This window comes from Cygnus atratus, chromosome 13, assembly GCF_013377495.2.
Source record: "Cygnus atratus isolate AKBS03 ecotype Queensland, Australia chromosome 13, CAtr_DNAZoo_HiC_assembly, whole genome shotgun sequence".
NCBI lineage: Eukaryota > Metazoa > Chordata > Aves > Anseriformes > Anatidae > Cygnus > Cygnus atratus.
Genome location: NC_066374.1, coordinates 12,808,726 through 12,833,697, shown reverse-complemented (window position 1 = coordinate 12,833,697; position 24,972 = coordinate 12,808,726). Strand labels below are relative to the sequence as shown.

The window sequence follows — 24,972 nt, the reverse complement described above, 5'->3', positions numbered from 1 at the left end:
TTCTCTCCCTCCCCCACCTACTCCTGTGATATGAAAGGTGAGGCTGTGTGGAGGCTTTCTTGCAGCACGTCTTTGAGGAATGCTGTAGAGCTCAGAATTTGATCGGGAGGCTCCTCCTAGCCCCAGTGGGGTTTTGTTTACAGCTCCTGTGCACCTAGTGCAAGGCTGCGCTCCTGTGCACCGAACATTAGCTCAGTATCAGGCCAGACACTAATATTTGGGGTTTTGATCGTCCCCCCACAAACTTTGTAGGAAACACCATGCAAATGTCTCTGAGAACCAAGAAACACCCGTGGTGTTGCCTGAAGGTTGGTGTGAGGTGGTTTTTTTTTGTCGTTGTTAGCTGGCTGCCTCCTCAAATAAGCTGGTAAGAGATTAGTTGCTAATATCTCATTCACAGGTTGATATTTCCACTGCTGCTGTTGATATGCCGCTGGGGCCGAGGTTTTCTGGTCACGAGGTGGATGGAGCACAAAGCCAGGCCAGGCCAGAGGCATGGGGGTCCCAGCAAGTTGGAGACTCAGAGCCACACAGGCTGTCAGAGGTGTGTGGTAAAGGAGATTTTGCAGGTCTCTGCAGGTGAAGGCTCCCAAGGCACAAGACACAAGACTTTTGATGGCAAACTGAAAAAGTAGGGAGATGAGGTGGGTGGGAGTCAGGATTTTGAGGGGGGGGGGATAGTTAGCTTGGAGAGTGAAGGCAGGGAGCTTGTGCGAAGGGATAGATGGAGGAGAGGGGTAGGAGGGAGAGGCAGGGCTGGGGCCCAAACCAGAAGAAAGGTGTTTGGACGGATGGCAGCATGGCAGGGGGGAGTGTCAGGGGTGTCAGCAGGGGCCTCTGTGTGCTGGGCTTGGAGCGTGACTTAGTGCCGTGCAGCTGGGTCTGTGCCTGTGCTCCCATTGTTCCCCACAGGATCCAAGGCAAATACCCTGCTTGTATGATGTGTCTGGGCAAGACAGGACAAGCTACTGTCCGTCTGCCCCTGGCCTGCAACTCCTGCGTGTCGGCTGCGTGGTGTGGGGACAGAAAGGAACGTGCCGAATGCGAGGTGGTGTAAGAGCCGTGAGCTAGCTCTTAATTTGTAAGTACTATTGCAGCGAGTGGCTGGGCTGGGCTTGGTGAGGTACTGTTACAGGGTGACATGGTAGCTGGCTGAAGTCCTTTGTGCTAAATGAATGTACTGTGTTGATGTCTCTCTGCTGAAGGATGAAAAACCTTCAGACGAAGCTGGATGTAGCAGATCCTTCGGTGTGAGGCCAGGGCTGCATTTGAGGTAACTTTTTTGGGGCTGTTAATTGAAGGTTCGTGTCCTGTCGTGCAAGTGCTAGGATGGGGACTTACCTTGCAGAATGTCAAGCCCGTGTTTCCCGTTTGCTTTCTGTCTCCTGAATGCATGTGTGCTTTTAAAGAACGTGAGGTTCTAAGGGAGCCTTTTGTCAATAAACATCAGCATTTGTGCAGCGTGATCAAGAGTCTCGTGGCTCTGCAGGCTGAAGGGGAGACTGAGCAGAGACAGGCCCGTGTTGGAGTCCCTGTGTGTTCGCTGTGCCCTTAAGGTAAAGGATTAGGCTTGCAGAAAGGGAACGAGGTCAGGTCTAGACCAAGAAGTAGACTCTGGAATCCGGCCAAAAGCGTAAGTAAGGTTTTTCCTGTAACAGCATCCTAGATGTGGCAGTTGTGTTGACTTAGCCGAAATGAGGCTGACATCTGTAGGTCAGGCCTGATTAAAAGCAAAGGAGGGTGGAGAATAGCTCCACAGAGTAAAGAGGATTTAAAGATAACGGCGGGGGGAGATGCGTAGCCCTTACTTGCAGAATTTGGCTTGGCCTTGGGACCTTGGGACTCTTGCCCTGTCTGAGAGCTGGGAGCTCCTGGTCGCCTGGTTTCTTTGTGAGCCTCCAGAGTGCTGTGGCTGCTGCTCCCTTCTTCCCTGGTTCACAAATGTTTTCTGCTTCATCCCTTCCCTCCAAGTCTGTGAGTCTGTGGATGGAAGTCTGACTTGAGCTTTCTCCCTCTCCTGTTCAAGGAAAGCCTTCCTCGCAAACCTCTGGCTTGCTCTAAAACCCCATGGCGAAGACAGCACCCACCCCTTGCTTTGTTCTGCTAAAGGGTTAAACGTCTGGGCCTTTTGCTGGGTGCAGATGAAAGGTGCTGTATTGCTGAGCCGGGCTGCGTTGCTGAGCATTATGTACCAGAGGCTGCTTCAGAAAATCTTTCTGTGTTCCTTTTGACCTCTGTTGCATCTTCCTGCCCACCCTCAGTTGTGCTGGCTGCTGAGGATGCTGGAGACTGTTTCCTTGCTAAGAGGGGAGGAAAGAAGGCAATAGCACTTCTGGAGCAATAACGCTTGTGCTTTAATAGGGCATCGTATTGTTTCCAAACTGCGGTTCACTGTCACTAGCTGCTTCTTAACGTATGTTTCGAACATGCTGCTTTCCGAAGGGTTTAACGCAGAGGATCGCCATCATTTGGGGTAGGTGAACTGAAGCATGGAGAGGTGACATGCCATACTGCAAACTCAGTGAAGGAGCCTGGTGCTGCCGCCACAGTCAGTAGCGCAATTAATCGGTCTTTTCAGCGCTTTCCTAGGAGGGGACAGTGAGCCAGGAGGGAACTGGGGCTCAAGCAGGCTTTGAGTGTGTTTAGGGAGGTCTGCAGTCTGCTGCCAGCCTTGTGAAAGAGGTGTCCGGCTGCCCTCAGCTTCCCAGCTCCAGCGGCTGTGTCTGAGCTGCCTGGGCTGGCCTCTAGCCCGACTCCGTAGGAGGGCTCGGATTTTCTCGCTGGGGACACTGGTGCAGTCTGACCGCAGCTCCCCAGGTATTCACGTTTATTTGATTGGAAGCATTCAGGGACTGGTCCAGTGTTTGGACTCTTCCACCGAAAGAAATCGTCGTGGAAAAATGGCTTATTTGATTAGATGAAAATTTATGTAGTAAGAAGCTGAGAGGAAAAGGGCTCTTGGTTTCTCCCTGAAGCAGGGGTTTCTAAAGTTTCTAAGTGAAGTTTCTAAATGAAACCCGTTCTTAGCAAGATAAAAATAGAGAATTACTTGATGGGGAAAGTACTGACTTCCCTACCAACTCCGAGTGGCCTTTGGCTGGGAGGAAGTGGGGAAATTAGATCAGACCTGGTGGTTTTCCAGTGAAGTAGCTAGAGTTACACCAGGGCCGTGTTTTGCCCCTCTTAATTTAAGGGGTATATGAATTGGTATGAAAATCTAATATAAAGTCCTGCCAAATAATACTCTCTATAGAACTTGCCATCTGCACAGCATTGCACCGTGAAGTGTCCACAGCGTTGGACAGCTCTTCCCGTTCAGGCGCTCAGTCCAGCTAAATGGCACCGCTAGCTGCGGTAACTGTTCACATCAGCCCGTTAATAACTCTTATACTTGGGGAAATAACAGCACAAGCCCTCATACCCTTGCATAGAGTTCTGGGCCTCTCTGTCAGGAGAGTGGCAATTGTTTGATGATTTTGTGGAAAATAAATGATCTCAGCTCTCATTGTAGTCCCTAAATTCATTTTCAGCTGTGACAAGAGCCAGGATTTAAGCCTGGGTCCCCAAAAGTAAAATGCAGTTAATTAGTCCACTCTATCATGTAGCTGTTCTCAGTTTAACAAAGGCAGTACATTCAGCCAGGCAGTTCTTGCTCCTAAGTGACGCTAACCTTTTGAGCCGCATGTATGGCGGTGTGCTTGCTCAGAGCCTGAAGTCCGTATGTTTGCATCCCTTTTCAGCCGTGCTTCTTAACCCCTCTCTACAGCCTCATTATGATGCTGCTGATCTCCGGTTGAGAAACTGCTGGCACCTGTGTGTGTGTGTGTGCGTGTTAAGCTCGAGTGATGATTTGTGTTACGGCGGTGGCTGTGGGTTCGTACCAAGATCGGTCTGCTGCAGAATAAAAGGGGAGAGGGTTTTTACCCTGAGGAGCACGTAGCCCTCAGCGTGAACATACAGCGCGTGGTTTCTGGGCTGGAGGAGGGATGTGTGGGCGCTCATCCTGAGCCCTGGCTTCCTGTTGTTACTGGACCAGATCTCCTCTCAGCCTGGAAACCTGTTTGCATCAGATGCTGGTGAGCAAGAGCTCCGCACCGAATGCTGCCGTGGGACATCAGGTGTGGTGAGGTGCAACCTGCAGTAAGCCAGCAGAGTGAAGAAGTGCTGTCACTAGGCGCTGTGCTGCACTTCTCCTGGCAGGTCGGCGGATGTAGGGGACAATTTTGCTTGCCATCTCCCCGTTGATACGGGTCTAGCCCATAGAGAGGATGGGGCAGGGCAGCGTGCTTCCTGAACAGGACAGGCCGTTGGGAAGTTTTCCTACGCAACCACTGACCTCAGGCGGGGCACTTATCTCTCTTCTGCAAAGGGACTAAAGCTTGGATTAAAGTTTCTTGATGTTCGAGTCCTTCATAATACCACAAGGGTATACAAGCTCAAAATATTATTTTTCTTTGTGTAAATACGCAAGTTTGTCCGTTGCCCCTGCAGTGTCAGAGCATTTAGTAAACTGGGGCCGGGGGAAGGGTCCTTAGTCTGGGTATAACTGCTGGCGGATTTCCAGGGGAAAAAACCAAACAAAACAGTGCTTGCACTTTAAAAAGCATAGGGCCTTATTTTCAGACCCTGGCATCTTTTTGATAGAATCGTCATAGGATGGCTCGGCTTGGAAGGGACCTCAAAGCCCATTCAGTTCCGACCCCCTGCCGTGGGCAGGGATGCCACCCACTAGGTCAGGTTGCCCAGGGCCTCGTCCAACCTTGAACGCCTCCGGGCATGGGGCGCCCACAGCTTCTCTGGGCAGCCTGTGCCAGCGTCTTGCCACCCTCTGAATATTTAGATTCAGGCTGCTCGGTAAGTGCACGTAGTTGGCTGCTTACAGAAATGTGCACTCGCTGGTGTCGTAATCCAGAGCTTGTGTTTGCAGGCAGTGCCTCTTGGTTGAATGCAATCCCTGCACAAAAAATCGTCTGTATGTAGATACTAGAATGCGAACAGTGCTGGCTGTGTGACTGGATAACGGGTCAAGACCCCCTGAAAATAGAAGCATATTGATGTTGTTAGCAAAAGCTGTGGAGCATGTTTTCCTTGAAAATTGTTATTCAATATTGTCCTTGGTGTCTTTGAATTAAACATACCGTACGAAATGGTTTGCTGGAATTTTGACTGTACTGGAGGATTGGATATTGGGTAGTCATTAGCAGCAGCCGGGGATGGTAGCATGACCTACTGAACAGACAGCAAGATGCATAGGCACTAGCAGCAGGGAAGTCTAAGATGAGAAGGCATGGAAATATATGTACAAGGTAAAACTTGCGCAGCCAGCCCTTATGCAGCAAATAAAGCAAGGTCTTACTGACCTTGGCAGCTGTACAGGGCAGCCTTTGCATAAGAATGACTCGTGCTTAATATGCTGGAGAAATTACTCACGGACAAATATTCTTGTTTCCTGCAGCACTGGGGATGCGATCTTCTTATTCCACCTCCGTTTGCAACGTAGAAACACGAGTGCACTGTGGACAGGGTAAAAAGAGCACCCGACTCCCCGCAAGCTCTTTGAGTTTTTTTTTCTGTGGTCTGGAGAAGAAATCTGGTACTGTCCTGCCTGAGCTGAGCTTTTCCAGTGCCTTATAGCAGCCACCTTCTCTTGGAGTCCTGGCAGTGGCTGGATATAAAGGCAGCGTGGGGGGTGTCTTCCTTAATTAGTCCAAGCGGTTTGTGTCTTCTAACAAGAGCTCTGCTCTGTTGCAGGCACGCAAAGTAGTAACAAGGAAGATTGATAGGAAAATGCTAGTGTGGAGGAGGGTGGCGTTATTGCTCTGTGAAAATGAGGTTTTTCTTTTTACTCACAAGTCTAGGTGTCTGCTTCTCTGGAGCTGGGTCAGGGCTGGGACTGTCCAGCCCCCTGGTAAGCCCCTGCAGAAAGATTGTGTTCTTGGATCCCTGGGGGCAGAGCTCGGGGGCAGAGCTCGGGGGCAGGACGGCACGGCGCCTCAGAGGAGCGCCTTGCACTCCACGTTGTGCTGCGGTGAGGCAAGCAGAGGGACCTCGACCTGCAGGCGGGCACGGTGCACGCTACGTGCCGGGAGATCCTGAGCTGGCAAAGCTTTGTTTTCCCCGACTTCCCTGTCAGCATCTCCCGTGCTCCAGTTCTTGCGTGCAGCTCCGAAGCCGGCCAAGGACAGCTCACCCGCTATTCCGTGTGGGCAGGAGTTGCCACGGAGCCTATAAACGGTGGCTCCCCGCATCAGAGCCTGGTCCCTCTCCAGCCGAGACGGGGGTGGGACAGATGGACCCTGAGCTGGCTGGAGCCCCCGCTCGGCGTGTCCTGGGGCCCGGCCAGTCCCCGCGCCGCCGCCGGATTGGGGTGTGCGCCTGCTCAGCTCCGCGTGGGCTGGCAGTCGCTTCCCCTGCTGAACCAAGTCGGCATTTCGCCCAGCTCTGCGGCTATCTGCTAGTGCAGATTCTCGCTACTTGCTCGGCGCCGTGGGTTTTTCTTTCTCGTCCTCACCCACTGAAGAGATCAGTGCCATAAGTGCCCGCGTTCAAGAACAAATCCCTCTCGCGAGTTTTGTCGGAGCGAGGTCTGCCAGGGCTGTTCCTGAGGGATATCGGGAGAGGGTCAGAGATGGCGTTTGTTAATAGTGATCATGGGGAGTGTAATTAATGTGGGTATGAAGTGTTAAATGTTAAATTAAAATGGGAGATTTGAAAGCAGTCAATAGATCAATTCTGAGGCTGGGATGAAATGCTCAGACTTTCAAAGAATAATCAGATTTCCAATAAAATCTCCATTGTGTATAATTAAAGGGGTTGCAATATTAAATCAGGTGTTAAGGGAATGATATTCAGAGGATGCTGACAGAACAAAGATCCAGACAAAAAGAGCCCTCCTATCTGCAAGCAGAGCCCCTGACTGGGCAGAAATGGTGTGGAGAGTGGGGAATGCACTAAACCAGCAACTAAAATCACAAAAAGAGGAGAGCGATGGGAAAGCTGCCAAGTCCCTGCTGCAGTGCTCAACATCAGGCCGGCTTTGTCCTGGTAGGTCCCTTGTACTCGATCCGTCCATGTGCGTGCACGTGTGCCTGAGGTCCTCGTGTTGGCAGGCCAGCCTTCAGAGAAGCGAGGACAGCATGTCAAAACCCACCCCAGCAGGGACTATCCCACGCAAAAGTCTTCCCAGGAGAGAGGGGAAGAAAAATATTAAGTTACCAACCACCACGATGTTTCAGTGATATCCCAGCTAGTCGATAAGAGCAGAGGCGTATGATCAATGCTTTGGGAGCTCGCAGAGTAGCAGTTAAGGAGAGGTAAAGTTAGGCTCAGCTCTACATCCAGCGGGATGTATGGGGTGTCCGAGGGCACGTGGTATTTCCAGGATGCGTCTTTGAAATTTGTGGGTTTTTTTTTCCCCTTGCCCTATAATTGGTTGAGTCGCCATCCCTGGAGGTCTTTGAAAGACGTTTAGATGTAGTCCTTAGTGATATGCTTTAGTGGAGGTCTTGTTAGTGTTAGGACAGAGGTTGGACTAGATGATCTTGGAGGTCTCTTCCAACCTAGACGATTCTGTGATAATCTGTAAATATGTAGGAAAGGGTGTGGAGCAGCAACTTCATAGTTTAACTGGCCTGTGAGTAATGGTACCAAACAAGCCCTGCTTTGTGGGGCAGCATCAGGCTTTGCTCTTCCAGTCAGCTTAATTTTCCGATGCCGCAAGCCACGCGGGAGGCTGTAGGAAGCACCACAGTACCCATTCCCCAAATATGTATCTTTGCTCTAATCCCTAAAGGGATAATTCAGAATATAGGACAGACGCAGAATTTGCTCTGGGCTCTGTACCTGTCAAGGTAACATTACCATGAGATGGAGGGGGAAAACACTTCTGTGCTAGGTAAGATGAATGAACTTGCTCGTTAGCCCTGGGCGTTTATTTCCTAACCTTGTCCTGTACCTGTGATGTGATTATCTGTGAAGACGTAGCTGTAAGGCTCTCCAAAGCCTTGAAAGACGCGTGTTTCAAGAGTATGTTCTCATTTTGTTTTTATAATCCCGGTGGCAGCCTCCGCCGTGTAGTTGTGGAGGTTTAAATGCTGATCAGGTTAATGGATTGTAATGTAACCCCACCCAGCCGGTCATCAGTCCCTTGGAAATGCCTTGCGACTGTGATCATTATTGCTTAATTGCAAGCCCTGCCTTACCCGTGGGCTTGGCGAGGCTGGAGCTTACCCTGCTCCTTGAAGAGTGGAGGGTGAAGAGTGGGCAGGGAGGTGTCTGCCGGGGAACGCTCTCCCGGTGCCTTTGTGTAAAGGTCCCTAAAATTTCCACTGTGGCATAACTGGGCAGAGGTAACAGGATCGTTGGAAAAAGTGCCCTTGTGCTGTAGCCCACAGAAGAGCTTCTTTATCAACAAATCCTGAAGGAGGGGTAGTTATATTGTAGCCCTTGTTTTCAAGGTCACTCCTAATTATTTTTTTTTAATTGCAAGTTTGCTCCCAGATCTGACATTGCAAATGAGACTTGCTGCAGTGAGCGTCCCCAAACGGTTGGAAACTGTGACATTTCATCTCGAGATTGCTGTGTCACCCTGCCACTCCTCTTTATCTACGAGAAAAATAAGCTTTACAAACTGTCATACGCAGACTTTAACTGGAAGCCCCTAAAAAGAGATGTCTCCGAGAAGAGAGCGGTGCTCAGCCTGCAGCATATCATAAAAGTACTGGGGGGGGGCAGGGAGATCAAAGCGTGACTGTGGCCAAAGGCTCCCGAGGCGCTTCATCTTCCTCCTTCACAGAGGAGCTCTTGAGGTCCTTGCCGAGAGCGGCCATGGGTGTACAAAGCTTGCACAAGTGTTGGGGAGGCCAGACAAGCGCTAAGTGGGGAGCTGGCCGGGGAATACCGAGCGGGCCAACCACAGCAGGCTCAGGAAACCCTCCGAGTTAAAAAAAAAAATAGCGGGTGGCTGGGTGAGCATCACGCTGGGAGATCGCGCGCGGGTGCCTTGTAACTCTTGGGCGGCTGCTGGGCTCCAGGGGGAAGGAGGGCCGTTCCTCCAGCCCTGTCTGCCCCCATCCTCAGGGGTGCTCCGAGCTGCGCTGTCCCGTGCTGTCGCTGCCGCGGTGAGGACTGGAGTTTGGGGCCAAAGGTTCTGCTCCGAGGAAGAGAGCAGCCTGCCCTGTGGGAGGGTGGGGAGGTGCTGCGGTCCTTGGCGGGGCAGCAAGGAGCTGGGGTTAAGCGGAGCCTTGGTGTGAACCTGGGGTGTTTTTCTTGCAGTCTGTGCTGTACGTACAACGCTGCCGCTCGTACACCTGTCCTGCCACCGGCCTGGCTGCGCCCTTTGTAGTGCTAGAGGGGCTCCCCAGGTTCAGCTGGGCGGCGTGCTGCTCAGGGCGATGTTCCCTCTCTGCCTGCGCCTGCTCGCAGGCAGGAGCAGAAAGACTCGCAGGCAACGTACTGCTCAGAGACGTTGGAGGGCTTGTGTGCTGGAAGACAAGTGCAGTCTCCCGTGACTGCCCACCAAAGAGCAGTTTCTTGCCCTCCCCGGGTTGTTCCTGTGATTCTGGTTCCAGCCTGCTGGATTCCTCCCCCTACGTCTTTCTTCGGTACGAGCAGGAGACCTGGGCAGCACAGGAGGGGTGAGGGGGTGCTTTGCCCCAGTTCTCCCAAAACCGTACCCCTACCAGACAGCCCCCCGGGTTAGCCCTGTCTGTGCTCGTTTGAGGGTGAGGACCCTCAGAGTGCTGTTCCTGGTGGGCAGAGCTCCTCCGCTTGGGCTCCGCTCATCCTGGCAGGGCAGCAGCAATGCGTGCGCCGTGCCCGTGTCGAGTCCCAGTCCTGTTTTTCCTGACCGGAGCGCGTGGAACAGCTTGTTCTCTATTGTCTGTTAACCCTTACAAAGGCGCTTAATCTTGTTCTCCTTTGTTCTGCATTGGTTGTGCTCGGCAGGGTCAGGTCCCTGCTTTGGGTTTAGGGGCAGAGCCGCGCTGAATAACTCCGTGCTCCGTGGGGCAGAGCCTGTGACGGAGTTAATTGCCGAGTGATGACGGCCCTCCCCTGCTGAAGATCTGCTCCCATGAGCTATTTAAGCCTCTGTTTCTTGTATCTCCGTGCCAATCAGATTAGCCAGTGCCAGGAAACAGACCGTGGCCTGCTTGCTCTTGAATGCACCCTTTTTCCTCCTTACCTGTTTATCCCAGTCAAGCCACTTCCCGCTCCACCTTGGTTCTTTTATTTAGTTTTGTTTCTTCCTTTTCATTTTCAGTCTCATTCTGGCTCGTCTCTCCCTGAGGCTGTCTCGCTGCGTTTTGACACCCAGCCTTAACGCTTAACAATAGACTGAATTCCGTTCCCTGCCCTGGTGCGGGATGCTCTGTTGGCGGCGTGTTGGTGCACCGTGCCCCTCTGCTCTGCCATGTCGTGCTTTTCTTGCTCTTGCTTTTCTCTGCAATGCTCGTCCTGCTGTAACTTGGATTCCCCTTAACGTGCAGAAGTAGAGATCTCAGGTTCACTGGAGCTACTGAAGGTACTCGTCTTTGCAGCAGAGAAAAGGGAGCGTGGCCAGGAGGGGAGAGCGTTCTCTGCTCATGTGGCTAAGAGCTGCTCAGCTGCGACCGATCCCTGTGGCTGTTGCTGCCCAAGCATCTAGGCATCGCGCTGCTCTTCTCCGCGTCGGACTCTCCTGCTCTCTTGCTGCTGATTTCAGTAAAAGCTTTGCTGTTGCAAAAACAAACTCAACGCCCCCCAACCTCACAGGACCAAGCGTTCCAGCCTGGCCGCGTGCCCTAAAACGGGCCCGTCCCCTGTCTCTTGCAAAGCCCCACCTTTACCCTTATTCTAAAAATAAAATGCGAGGACATTCCTTCCCAGTTACCCTGTTCTGTTGGTGTGACCTCATTGGACTTTCCCAATAGAAAATTTCATTGAACTCCTCTGAGTGGTGAAAACAAACAAGACCATTAGACTTCCTCTGGAAAAAATGCAACTGTATCCCAGGGAATTGCAGGGAGCCAAATTTCCACAGCTGAGTTTGTGCTGTATGCATATGTTCCCTTGTATGCATTTTGTAAACAAAGTTATCTTCACACTTAGAAGAATTTAAAACAATTTTTGTCCTTTAGATCTGAACTGATTCGCCTCCCCAGTTTGAAATAAGTAGCTTCTGTAACGTTATAAGGAGCAGAGTGGCTGCTACCTGGGGTTGCAAGAAAAGAGGCTTTTTTTCTCCAGACCCCCGAGCTAAGTATATGTTTGAGGCTTATGTACGTGCACGTACGTAGGAATGATAGCCGGGTGATGGATTGCTAAGCCACATCGTAAATTCAGTTTGTCGGACACCTTTGATTACCTCCTCTGCGCTCTGCCCGTAATCATTCTCCTTCAAGCACCCTTCTAATGTTCTTAACAGCAGCCAATTAAACCAAAGACTCCTCTTGCCATCTATCCCCTCTTCCCTCTGCCATCGCCCAAGCTCCTTCTCTTAGGGGAAGGAAATAAACGCGCTGATGGAGGTTCTGAGTGTGTGCTCAGGGCTTGGGGGAATATATCCCTGTTTAGTTTTCGTCTGCTGCTTTTAAAGTCAGCTGACAGGCACCAAACAAAGCGGGGGTGGGTGCTTGTGTGTCTACGTTGCTGCTGACCCGAAGCAGCTGGGGGCTGCAGGGCGCCGGCAGGAAGGACAGGGCAGGCAGAAGGCACCGCTCGTCTGGACACAGACCCTGGCTAGCCGCAGCCCACCTCCTGGTTCTCATTCAGTGGTTTCGTATTAAGTCAGATGTTTTCTGGAAGAAAAGAGTGCCGCAGGGGCTACGTGGGAAACTGGAGGTAATTCAGGTCCCCAAGACTTCCATGGGGGAGAAGTTGGAGGCCGTCACGGTGTGGATGCGGGAAGGTGAGATGACTGAAGATTTGAGGACTTCAGCTGAAGTCCGTGACTCAGGCATCTTAGAGACAAGGGAGGGTGTTCTGTCACTGGGAAGTTGATTCATCTACCTGGCAATGAGATGAAGAGCAATGAATAATAGATTTTGGGGTGTGTGGAAGGCAGGAGAGGCCAACGCGCTAATTCGAAACAGCTTGGAAAGTGCCTCAAGGGTGACTTTGACTTCTCCTTGCCTTTTTTCAGGGCTTAGCTCTGTTGGCTCCTCTCGGTGCAGATCCCCAACCATTCCCTGTCCCACGGGAACACCAGGCGGGCAGCCCCTGGAGCCTAGCCGAGCAGGTGGCACTGGATGCCAGAAGTACACTTCCAAAACTGGCACCTGAACCTTCCACGTGCCTCTCGGCTTGGCTCTTCCCCCCACGTGTGCTGCAGCAGCGCTTCCCTGCCATGCCAGCGGGGTGTTTATTGCTGTGCAAGCAAGACTGGAGCTGTTGGACATGCCTTTCATCCTGTTGCAGCCTGCTGGATTAATGGGGCAGGTGTGTGTGCGTGCTTCCCCTCCTCCCTTTCTATATCCTGTTTCACGCTGTAATGGCCATGGGGTCCGAGAGATCGCTTCGTCTCGTACTTGCACAGCCTTTACCGTAGGCGTTTCTGAATGCCCAGTTGCTGTTCCTGGGTTTCACGTGCCAAGCGTCGTGGCGAGGATAAGGAAGTAACGGCCTCCGTTTGCAGAGAGATTGAGCAACTTGTCCGGTGTCGCTGCTGGCGCCCGTGGCTGAGGTGGGGTTTGGGGCTCTGTCTCCGGAGTCTGGCACTTGCGGACTAGAGCACCTTTCCTGTGACGACAACAGGTGTGAAAATAGTGCCTCTGGGGCTTTGGGACGAGGCTGCTCCAGATTTTCGCTAGCACTTGGAAGTGGAAAGTAAGCCCTTAGCTGTTGGTATGTTTGCTTTTCCTGATCTCCTCTATGTTTTTTTCAATCCTGAAAGAAATTATCCTAATTATCTTGGATGCTTTTGTTGCCTCTCTTTCCATTTCCTTCTGTCATTGCATATTTGATTTGCTACCTGAAGATGCTGTTACGGGTTTGAGCTGAGGAATAATTCAAGGCTTTCCTTTTCCTGGGTCCCGAATCATTTCACAAACGATTCTTCAGTACCTTTCTATGCTTTGTGCCCTTCTGTGTAGCTCAGAAGTGACAGGTACGGTCATAATTGCGCATGGCTCCTCATTTTATAACGCATCGTGTAATTCGGATGGACTTGAATGTAGTAGCATAAAGACTTTGGAGGCCTGCCCTGTGCGAAGGGGAAAATTACTGTCTGGCCCAGAGCAATGGCTTTGTGATGACTGCATTGTGTTCTGGTGCTCTGTGTTTGTACCAAACTGGTTCGCTGCCAGGTTACTTACGGCTTATCCAAGCGCTCAGTACAAAGAATGCCAAAAGAAAAACTATTTTTTGTTTTCCGCGAATTCCTCCAGCTGGGAGAATTCAAACCGCTGTCCAGGTGGCTGTGTCCTCTCTCTGCAGACCTGTTTTCACCAGGTAGGGCACAGCTAACGTGTTCCTGTGTGAATCTACGTCGGGGGGGAGTGCACGTTGAGAGCACATTTCACTTTGAGGAGGTGCAGCACGAGACCTGAAAGGGAGATGCCTCCCTGTCATTGCCCTGGAGGCAATGGCTTGCCTCTTGGAGAAAATCCATCTCCTGGAGCACCAGGCTTGGCATAATTGGCAAGTCCGGAGCGGGCTAGCCGTAGCCACGACTGTGCTGACCCTGCAGCATTTTTCCTCAGCTCTTTCTTGTGAGGAGGCTTCGCCTCCCTCCTGCAAGACCCGCCGCCCCTCGGCGTTGCAGGTGTGCAAGTCGTCGTTCCCCGTGGCCGTCCCGTGCAGTGGGCCGTCAGCGCTGAGCCTGGGGAGGAGACCCAGCGGCTGTGCCGGGGAGCACAGTGCTGGCACCCAGCAGGCCGTCCCCTGGGTCAGAGGGGAGCAGCGGGGCTGCGCAGTGGGAATGTTTGGGGCGCGGGGCCGTGCGCGTGGGCAGGGGCACCCGTGGGGCACCAGACCTGCCGAGCCCGCCCCGTGCAGTGAGGCTGCTGCCTTCCCGAAGCTCGAGGCCTTCTGTGCAGCGCTCCGAACGACCCAACCGGCCTCGTATTTCAGTACTCCTGCTCTTCCGCGGCATACGTTGTCTGGCTGAGGGGCTGCGGCCGTGCTCGAAGCTTAGGAAGGGCTCGTAGGTCGCTGTTGCCAGCAGAATCCCACAAAGGGCAATTCAGTAAAGGGATTCCTTCCCGTCAGCCGTGTCCCTGTCGGCCTGCCCAAACACGCGCGGACACTTAGCTGATTGGCAAGGACCTTGGGGGTTTCTTGAGCACTGAGCAGGATAATCAGATAGATTGTGGGATACATCTGCTTGATCCTATTTCTTATGATTACGTGGTGGGGAACAAGCCTTAATGAGCCTTGGCCTTTCCTGTCTCCTCTGTAAATCTGTTTGACTCAATTGAGCTCTCTTTGTGTGCGACATCTCTCTTTGTGCTTGGAGATGGAAGCATCTACCTCTGAAGCTGGCTGTGCTTTGAGCTGGGCTGTGGATTAGCTGACCTCCAGAGATCCCTGCCAACTTTTTTTTTTTCCCTTTCTTTTTTTGTGTTTGCAGATGGTGTAATTGTGGTCCTAACCCCTTCCTAGCGGTGCTGGCAGTGGAGGGGATTTTAGCACCAGCTCACAGCAGCATGCCGGCTGTTTTCTGTGCAACAGAGGAAATGCTGCTTTTGGGTTAAGCACCTTGCTCTAACGTACTCCCTGGCCCTTGGTCCCGGGAAGCTGCCTCCCGTGTGCTGGAACGATGCTTGAGCAACGCTCCCGGTTCGCTGCCTGCACAGCAGAGCATCCCTGGGGAACACCCGTATCTCACCTCGGGGTGCACGCAGTCTCCGTCACTCGTAGCAGAGAGCACCACGGTCCTGTCCTCCACCTGGTCCCAAATAAGCTGATAGGAGGAAATCAAAAGCCCGCAAGAACAAAGATGACTGTGGCGGTGGGGTTGCTATTTCTAACAGTAAACCTATTCAGCAAAGCAGGGAGAAGTCTCCTTTGAACCACTGTACCGCATGTGGCCCCGAAACACCCTACGGAAAGGCATTTGTTCTGCTAGGCACACGTGCGGGTCCAGCACGGTAGCTTCTCTCGCTTTGTTCAGAGGCAAACAAATAAACAAAAAAGATCCTTAAACTGCAATGCGTTTGTAATACCTTTTTGTCTTAGAATTTCCCAGCAGCTAGCGGCAACTAGCTGTAAGCCTTTTGCCTGTGGAAGCATTTTGGAGGAGAGCTAGTCCTGCAGGAGCGAAGGGGAGAGGTGTTCTTTGAACTTGAACTGGACAGGAGGTGGTGGAGGTTGGTGATGGAGAAAAACAGGTTATGAGGATTTCAGGTGGCTGAGGGAGTAGGAGCACCACAGGGAAGAATGATAGATTTCAGAAACAATTTTTTTCCCCCAGATGTTTCATTAGATTTGGCAATTATTTTTCCTGTGATTGTTTGCTGCAGGTTTTAAATGCGAAGAAGTGCATGTGTGTAATGGAGGATAAAGTTCCCAAAGTTTATTTATATTTTTCTCTGCACTGAAGCACTTCCCTCCCTCACAGCGCTTTATTTTATCTGATGTTTTTTTTGTCCTTCTCCCAGTAAGAGAAGTGCCTAGGTCAGCCTAGGTCATGCCGGAGCCGTTATGAGCAGCGTGTAGCATCCAGAGGCGAGCGATGGGTGATCCATTTTCCCGAGGACACCAGCACAAAGCACTGTTGTCCCTGCGGAGCACCACGTCCGTCTTCTGGGGTGCCATAAATCCTTTAGCAAGGTGCTTCTTGGCAAGCTTTCCAAGGTGCGATATGTGCGACTGCAGCCGCTGAGGAACGGGAGGATTTTCCTCGTGCTGCTCTTTCCGTAGAGGTCGTGACTTGGTAACCCACACCCTGTAAGGTTGCTCCAAGCCATAGACGTGAGTGAGTGTGGGGCAACAGGGCTGAGTTGTTGGTGGCTCTTTGAGTGTGGTATTTACACGCCCAAGCACCCGGCTGTCGTGCGCAGCCACTTCTGTCGTTGGTTTGTGTCCTGTCAGTGAGGCTTTTGCGTTGCAGCAGCGCTGGGGGGCGTTTTATTTGTGTGTGTGGTTTCTGGGTTTGTCTGTCCTTTTCTGAACAGACAGCAATGAGGGCTGAAGCTGGCTCTTGGGCACACAGTGTGATCCTTGGTGATTCATGGCCCCCAACGTCTGCCATTAGGCCTTGAACGGAAACTTTCCATGCGTGGCCGCAGTAGAGAGTCTGCTCTTTCTGTTTAACTGGTAGAAGGAAAAAAAGTCTTTTTTTTTTTTCTCTTTTTTGCTAGCTACGAAGGTCTACCGTAAATTAAGTAAACTGTTCCCTGAGGGAGAAAGTGTCCAGGTACAGACTGTTCACAAAGGAAATATTCAAAGTGTCTACTGAGCTCCTAAAGTGTTTGCTTTAAAGTATAAGAGCCAGAGCGATAAACAGAATATTTTCTTATATGAAAGCAAAAAATACCTCTTGCAGGTGGCAGAAAATACATGGACCTTCTTCAGACTGTATCCTGCAGCCCGTGAAGTGCAGAGGCAAGGAGCAGGAGCTGTTGGGAAGCCGATCCCTCTGTTCCTAGCACACGGGGTGTGCGGGCCCGGGGGTGGCACCCGGCCCGCTGCCTACACGCTGCTGGCACTGGCACAGGAATTTGAGTCTACAGCAGCTTGAATGCTGCTGATTTTTATGGGATGTAGGGTAAGAGCCCTGCTAATCTGGACTTCAGTAGTGGAGGATCCGTGCCTTGTTCTTACGGGGCTTTTTTTTGTGGTACAGCCTTGCCAGTTCCACTTGTGAACCACTCCCAAGAGAAGCAGAGCTGCTCTGTGATCCAGTCATGGCAATGCCTCACTTGCCATGGGCTCTTGTGAGGCTCAAACTGAATTTCTTTGATGTCAGACAACTGAACTAATGTCATCGTGTTCCTGGCTTGGTAGGTCCTGAATGAAGATACATGATTTTTTGTTTTTCCCCTCACCGACTGTGAAAGCTCCCTGCATTGTCATGCATGACTGCCAATAAATGTGCCAGTGCGGCACTCCCCAGCAAAATCTTGTCTTTGGCTGTGCCCTTTTGGTTCCCCTGAAGAACAAGATGCAGCTTCCCATGTCCTTCTTTATTCCTGCTGTGAAAGTGGAGGAGAAAGAAAGAACTGGGGAAGATGCTCAGGCTTGGTTTTCTATGGGTATGCGAAAATCCTGTTGGATGGTAGCAGTGTTCTGAAGGCCTTTGTTTCTCTTTCAGAACAAAATAGTTCAACGTGCTATTTTTATTGTTCCTGTTTCTCTTTGCCATGCAGTATTTCCAGGAACACGTCGTTTATTTGGAAGATATTTTTTTGTCGCTGAAATCATGCCGCTTCAGCCTGTGAAGGAGGGGTTTCACCATCCCGGCTTACCCAAGGAGGCGGGAGTGGTGCCCTAAGCTTCTCTGCACCCGTCAGAGTGCAGTGAAACGCCAAGGTTCCAGAATCATCTACAGGTGCAAGGGCTGAAGAGTGACGGTGTCACTTGTGCTGTCAGATGAATTTAGTTCTTTGAGGAAAAAGCCATAGGAAAGAAAACCAAACGGAGTTTTGCTGGCTGAAGAGCAAAGTTTGTTGCTGCAGTGAAACAAGGTATTTACCCATCCAGGCTGGCTTGGTCTGAGCTTTCAGGGACAGCAAGCCGCAGAACTGCGGAAGGTGTGCTGCTGTCTGGCAGCACAGAGCCGAGCTCAGGCTCATGGGAACGTGTCCTTCGTTCCTCTGGTAAGTGCTGGTGGCTCATGTTGAGGAAAGGAGCATGGGGAGTGCTGGCTGCAGCAAAGAAAACATCGCTGGAGCTTGGCTTTGAGAAAGCTCCAGTGCCCCCTCACTGTCTGCCCTGGCTCCCTTCAGCTGAAGGGAGATAGCTGCCGTTCTCCCTCACCAGGGCTGTCAGCTTGGATGAAAGCACTTCTGCTTCTCAGCTGAGCAGTCGTGACCTGGAAATCGTTGAGGGACAATTAATATGGAACCCCGCCTTGCTGCTTTTCCCGAGTCACTTTTGTATTTCTGCAGGAGAAAACAAACAAACAAAAAAACAGAAAAAAGGGGGGGCGGTGTGGGGGAGACCGCCCCAGCTCCTTAAATAGCATCCTTTATACATGGAAGCTGCTTGAATCCACCCTGTCGCATAAACTACCATCTCCCAACCTGGCTGTCAGGAAGCACGCTCATGAGCTGACATCCACGGGGGGTGGCAGTGGAAGGGGATCGGTTTCGTGGAAAGCAGGAGGAGTTCAACCGTTGAGTGAATACGCTTGTCCTCACGTTACCTCAAGCGGCGAGGGCATCTCGGTCCTGCCAGAGGCAGGCTCCGGCGTGACCTTCGCTCATCGCACTGCCCTTGTCCTGTTCCCTTCGGTAGCCGCAGGACTGGGTCTGACATCTGGAGCAAGCCCCTGGCCTGCTGCATTTCAGGCAATTAGCGCCTGGCCCAGCAAGAGGCCCTGGAGCAGGGGCGCTAGGGTTATTGTTTCCTTAAAGGGATAAAAAAAACACTGGCCTTTCTCTCTTTTGCTGCTTTTTTTTCTCCAGCTTTGCTGCTGCTGCAGTTGCAACGGGCTCGGTCCATCTGGTAGTGGAGGAGCTGAGCTCTGCCAGACAAATCTGGCTTGCTGAGCAGCAGCGCTGGGAAGGGTTCAAAAGGCAGCACCTACCCTTTGTTGTATTTCCTGCAAGCTAACGAAGCCAGTGTTTTGTGGAGCTACTTTGTAACCTCGTTATGTTGGTTTTGGCATGGATGCTTGTATTCCTCCTGTTTGAAGTGAGTGGGAGAACAAAGTGACTGAAATGCCAATTCCAAAAGAAAGGGTAATACAGCGGTGTAAAGGTGTATCGCGGTGAGAATGGTTGCAATTGTTTGCTGCCAGGAGTTGAAACGCAGGGAAGTGAAACTCCGTAGCGTCAGGGGTGGGTTTCTGTCAGATGTTTTTATCTTCTGGCTGCCTGCACGGAGTCTCACTGCAGTGTAACGAAGGCTCTGTGTGATGTCAGCCTAGAAAGCACACGTTTTAGGCTTTCCCCGTGGCCACATGGAGAGGGAATTTGCAATAATCCAAACATTGACAGAACCGTATTTGTTGACTTGCAGAAAATCCTAGCTCGTACTCCTCTGGGCCGCGAGCGCGTAAGCCTGAACACGATGACTTCTGTCTGCGCTTGCTGCTCTCCCGGCCTCAATAAACCTGGGAACCAGATTCATTTATTTAGGCCCCGATTCAGCGAAGCACTTAGGTACAGGCTTCAGCTCTCTCCGTCCCAGCCAGCCCGTCGGTGTGCTCGGAGTGAAGCGTGTGCGCTCTCCTGAGCGCGTAACAAGCGAGCGAGCCGGGGCAGCGTGCGCCTCGCCTGTGCTTTCCCCTTCGTCAAGCAGGCAGCAGAACTGATGTCCTGGTGTTAACGTGATTTATTTAGCTCCCCCAGTACAGGAGCCCTCGTGCTAGGGTCTGAGATGGCAGCCTGCCCGCCTGCAGAGCTGGGTGGTTCCCGTGGCACCGAGTATTCCTTGTGTCCTGCTCTTGCCTGTTGAGCAGACCGTTGTGCTCTTCTGCAGGGCGTGGGGCAGGGGTCCCCTTTCTGTTTCCATCAGCAGAACATCAACAAGTGTTTCTTCGTAGTGTGGTTTTTTTTTTTCCGTAACGGTTGGAAGAGAAAACATCAGTCGTGTCACGTGTATCTGAGTGTTTTGGTCTCTGTAGCTTAGCGTTTCCTAGGATTCACGTGACTTACCTTCCATTAACGTGCTTCTCCTCATCGCGAGGATTCTCAGAGCAGCTTACTGCACGCGTGTACCCGTGTGCCTGTAAAGCCCGTGCGTGCACACGTGTGTTCCTGAGTTACGCGGGCGACAGCAAGGTGAACGCTTCCTTTGTTGTGGCCGTAGGGATTTCTCAGGGCGGAGGTGCTAGGAAGTGGCAGTTGCAGCGCTGCCTGTACACCCGGCCGTAGCTGTGTGAAGTTCAGAGCCTCGCTTCCCCAGGAGTGTGAGGCTGCGGAACAGGCAGCTCATCCACAAGATTTCAGTCTGCTCGGAACAGCTCCTGAGAGCATTCCTTCTAATCCCCACCCATATTTGACCTGTTCTGGCTCGTTTTGAAGAGCTGCACCCAGCCTGTCCCTAGCTCTCTGCACAAAGTTTTAGCACAGCTTTTCCTGTGTGCTGAGCTCATTTGGACTGGGAGCCCAGAGATCAGCGAGGGGGATTCACGTATAGATTTGCCCCGCTCGCAAAATCAGAATTGATTGAGAGCATCTCTGTTTCTTACGAAACCCAGAAGACGTGTGCGTGGCTAGATACGCTTTTTTCCTTTGCTTTGAAGTTTAAGACATGCCTAGCAAATCTGATCTTTGCAGTCTGTTCCCCACCTGATGTGCAAAAATGCAGAGGTCTTTCCAGAAGCATGGGTTCGCTGAATCGTTGTGCTGAGGGTGCCGTCCTGAACGCAGAGGTCTGGGCAGTTTCTGTTCTGAACTTGACTCTAATTAGCCTAGACAATACTTGTAGTGTAGGTTTAGCCAATGTTGTTTTTAATGTGAAATAATTCAATCCATGAATCAAACAGCCTCCCTGCCCCACCCCCTACAGCTGATGACAGCATCTTCCCACACTCCTTCCTCGGTAGCATTGTTTGACTGTTCCAGCTCCAGTAGGTTTCAGTTACCAATCAGCGTTAATTGCAACAACACACCAATAATAAGAGGAATTTAAGCTTCCTTTTCTTGTAGTTGAAGGCTCCTCTGCAGAAGTTTGAAGTCTTAATAGCGGTCACACGAGCAACACGCTGCACCCGTTAAGTGGCTGCAAGGGGGAACGGCAGCACTTCAGAAGGATGAAGGGCTGGATTTGGGGGACTCGGAAGCAGCCCGGTCCTATCAGATGGCGGTGGTACCTCAAATATGAGAGTGGAAAACTCTTAAGGATGGCTTAACGTTTCGGTGGATGCCAAGGACACCTTGAATAGGGCTGTTCTGGGAATTGCTCGCTGTATAACGCAGGTTGCTGGGATTGGAGCAATCAGAGCTGTCTTTAGTCTCGCAGAGAAGTACGGCTGTGAACAGCGAGTTAATGTTTTCCCCTTGCGCGTGGCTCAAGTTTCCCCGTCAGGTTTGCTTTTTGTTCTGCAGGTTCCGAATTTATAGAAGGCACATGGGAACTGGTAGTTCGTGCTCAGGGGGCGTCCGAGCCCGCTGCTGGAGCAGTGCCGCCGCCAGCAACGGGTTAAACGCAGCACCTCGGAGCAGTCGGCGGGCTGAGCTGTAGCAGCTCCTTCTGCTTTGTATACAAGAGAGCCACCGGCTGCTCTTCCTGCCAGCACGCTTCCTACAGAAGGGGGAAGGAGGGGGGAAGACGAATGGAAAAAATACACATATCAAGAAAGACCGAGCGGCGAAATATTCCTCCTTTGTCTGGAAGGGCTGCCCGCTGGTGCCGCTCCCGGCCGGCCGCCTCTTGGCGGAGGCGCGCAGGCAGTCGGGGGGTCGCAGCCACGGGTGTCGGGGTGTGGGGTGCCCACTGGGGTCGCTGGGTGGGTGCGTGGGTGGGCGGGCGGGCGGTGGCCCAGCGGGGCTGGCAGCAGCCAGCGGTGCCCGGTGCCCAGTGCCCGCCGCCGAGCCGTGTCCTGGTGGTGCCGGCGGCGTCGGGCTAAGGCATTTTCTGTGCAGCGGGCACAAAAATGAACGTCTGCCAGAAGGGATCGATGTGAAACCTTCTCTTTTATTGGGTGGCCGCCCAGACCTTCTGCTGCAACAGTAAATCTAATTGGTTGCTTCCTCCTCCCATGCGCAGCTTCGTGTGGGAAATGCCCTTTCCCTCTACAATGGCTGACTGCGCGGTGCCGCACTGCCAGTGCCTGGGGAGCCCCTCGCCAGCGAGTACGGCTGCTGCTTACAGCTCGAGTTCGGAAAGGGGGCGATTGTCTTGTTGTAGCTGATTCTATTTCTCTTTTTCCTGCAGGTTGCTGAAAAGTGCCTTTCCTGAAGCCACCGCTGCTTGGATTTCTGTCTAGGGCTGCCTCTCTCTTCCCCCTTCGCCCCCCTTTCTTTTTAATTTGGCGTTGCTTGCAGTTCATACCCTGACGGCAACTCATCCATCCTCTTCCTTTTTTTTTTTTTTTTTTTTTGCTCCCCATTTACACACAGTTTGCTCAGCCATTTTTCTTCCCCGAGTATGTAGCAAATATTTTAAAAAAGGAGAAAAAAAAAATCTAACATCCTTCTGCTTGTTTTGATGCTCGTGAACCGTAATTTTTAGAAGCAAGAAAAAGAAGGAAAAAAAAAAAGTTTTCCCCCTAAGGACCGAGACCATTCCACAAACTGAAGTGCTGCCAGCAGCATATGCTTTTTGCAAGAATAATTGAAACCATTAACTGGAGAGCACAGAATTCTTTTGAAAGTCTGCCAGTTATTTTCAAGTAACTTAGGCAGTGGCACAAAATATAACACTTATATTTTAACTTCTACAATTGCACTTTTAGGAGCTGGCCTCTAATTTGATTTTCAGTTGTTCTGATAAGATTTCTATTTTATGATTGGCTTTATGTTTAATTCTTGTTTAAACAAACACGATTTGACTTAAATGAAAACCTAAGTGCTGATGAATAGGAGTTCTACCAAAGCAACAAGTTAGTTATTTCTTCACGTTTAACTTGAATTCACTTTTTTACCCTTTTTTTAAAAAAAAAAAGAAAAAAAAGATCAGCAGTAAATATTGCCCTAAAGAAGGGTGTGATTGCTTGCATTTTAATTTTGTTTTTAATATGGCTGTAAACGTCTCCCTGGTTCGTGATACAAAATGGCTGACATTAGAAGTGTGTCGAGAGTTTCAGAGAGGTACTTGTTCTCGGTCTGATGCAGAGTGCAAGTTCGCCCACCCGTCACGGAGTTGCCATGTGGAAAATGGTCGAGTTATTGCCTGCTTTGACTCCCTAAAGGTGAGGACTGTCTAACACATGCATTACCTAAGCTCACTTGCTTTCCTTCTCTTCTGAATCACTCGGCGTGCTGGGATATGGGATGTATAGAACAACTGGGTTTTGTTCCGTTTCTGCGGAGAGGTTGCTGTTGGTGTGGGATGTAACTCCCGAAATCTAGGTTAGCCAGGAGTCTGCTTTTCCTTTGTTCGGTCTCATTCAAAAACTGGAAGTTTCAGACAGCTTTTTGTTTAGAAATCGTAGTGATAGTAGAAAAAAGTGATGGGGGGGAGACTGTGCAGCAGTTCTGTTTTGATTGAGTCTGACATCAGGTGCAATTGCATGAAGTGTCAGAGATCACAGGGGGAGAGAGAAGGAAAAAGAGGATTTCATCCAGAGCATTTTCTGATTTGTACCTCAGGTCTGATACAGTTCTCCTTGAAATGGAGAATTCATGTGGGCAGCAAATGAAACTGAAATGAGAAAAGTAGAGAACTGAAACCCAGTGCTTTAATTTGTGTCCAGAGCACATTGGCTATGTATTCAGTGCAGGGATCTGAAATGTGCTTTTAATGAGCAGAAATAAAAGCAGCATTTCAAGATAATGAATCAGCTTTATGTGTATTTCCTGGAGACGGAGTTGCAATTGCACTCTACCACTGTCCTGTAGATGAGGAACAGGCAAAATATTTGGAGAGTGGTGCTCACAGGGAAAAAATGGTTGTTGGGAAAATGCATTCTGCAAAGGATATTAAAACATGATTGTTCCGCTAGTATTGTCTAAGTTAGAGCTGAGCCTTTTTGCTAGTGATCATCTTTGTAAAGTCAATTTTGCAGGGAGTAAATGGTTCTTGGTTGCTTGTCACTGTCGCAGTTCCAGGGGTAACTTTCAAAACTTCTGAAATAGTCAGATTCTGAGTCAGGGCGGGTTGACAGGGGACACTCTCTGGGGCACTTCACTGGAGGTCTCTGGAAAGGAACTTTTTTTTTTCCCTCTCCCCTGAAAGTGGGGCCCCTCAAAGGTGTTTTAACTAGGATGATAAAAACCTTGAGATGTCACGGATAAGTGATTGCTTTTGAGAACTCTTGACATTGTGTTTAATGTTTTGATTTGAGTAATTAACCTGTTTGAATATCTAAAAGGAATCTGGTAAATTTTATCAGCTTAAAAATTTTCCCTTGAACTTCAACTGTTGCTTGAAAAGCTTTGGGTTTATTTTTACGAGCACAATGACTAACAGAACTGGTGGAATTATGTATGTGCAGGTTCAGACCAGGACTGGATCTGGTCTAACATGGGCTTACCCATTTTATTACTGTTTGTGGCTTCTTCATAGCTTCACTTCTGTTCCCTTTTACCAAGAAGTTCAAGCTTCCTATTTGCATTTGGTTTTGCTCTTTTTAATCTGAGTGTATACAATGACTTAGTTGTACAGTGACTTTCAAATGTTCATTTACATTGTTGGCCTGCTGACAGTAAGAGACAGAAATATTCTTTATCAGAGGGGGGAAAAAGTAATGTTCTTTATGCCCTTGAAACTTCTTGAATTGTAGCCAGTGGCAGTGCAGATATTTTGAATGCGGAGATTAATATGTTTACGTTTTACAGCATTCATTTGTGAACTGAAAGGAGTGCTGGAATGCCATGTAAGATGTTACCACGTCCTTTGCAGCACCTGCCCAATGCTTGCAGCGTTCTGAGGGGGGCATCCACTGCGTAGCCACCCCTCTCGGCTTGGCACTGAGCTACCCTGAAAGCAGTGCCCAGCGCACGGCGACTCCCCGCGTGCACTGGTTGCAGCACGGTGTTCGTGACGCGCCCAGGCTCTCTGTGCTGCTCCTTCCTCTTCCTCTGCGCAGCTCAGGCTGCGGGATGTGCAGGACACGTGTAATTCACAGCTCACGTTCAAATCCCTGCTGCTGGCAAGAGCATGCGCTTCTCCCGCATCAGCACTGAGGAATGCGATGGGGAACACCGTGTTGAAAAGGGGGAAAAAGAGGAAAAAAAAATCTGTCGGCTCTATTGGTATGGTCTTCTACAGCTCAGCTTG

At 50.9% G+C, this 24,972-nt stretch overlaps 1 protein-coding gene across 16 annotated transcripts in view; it reads left to right on the top strand.

Annotated features, from left to right (window-relative positions):
* MBNL3 (muscleblind like splicing regulator 3) overlaps positions 1-24,972 on the top strand; it is a 100,783-nt gene that overhangs the window by 12,941 nt on the left and 62,870 nt on the right. For 11 of the 16 annotated variants that reach the window (XR_004777808.2, XR_004777805.2, XR_004777811.2 and 8 more), the window contains one exon: positions 21,967-22,942. The exons of 4 other annotated variants lie outside the window; for them this stretch is intronic. Coding sequence is in view for 7 of the 12 variants with exons in the window: in XM_035541139.2 (XP_035397032.1) it covers positions 22,769-22,942 (174 nt within the window). In the remaining 5 variants the exon portion in view is untranslated. Of the gene's footprint in view, positions 1-21,818; positions 21,885-21,966; positions 22,943-24,972 lie in introns of those variants that run through there. One more of the 16 variants, XM_035541140.2, reaches the window with a different exon arrangement.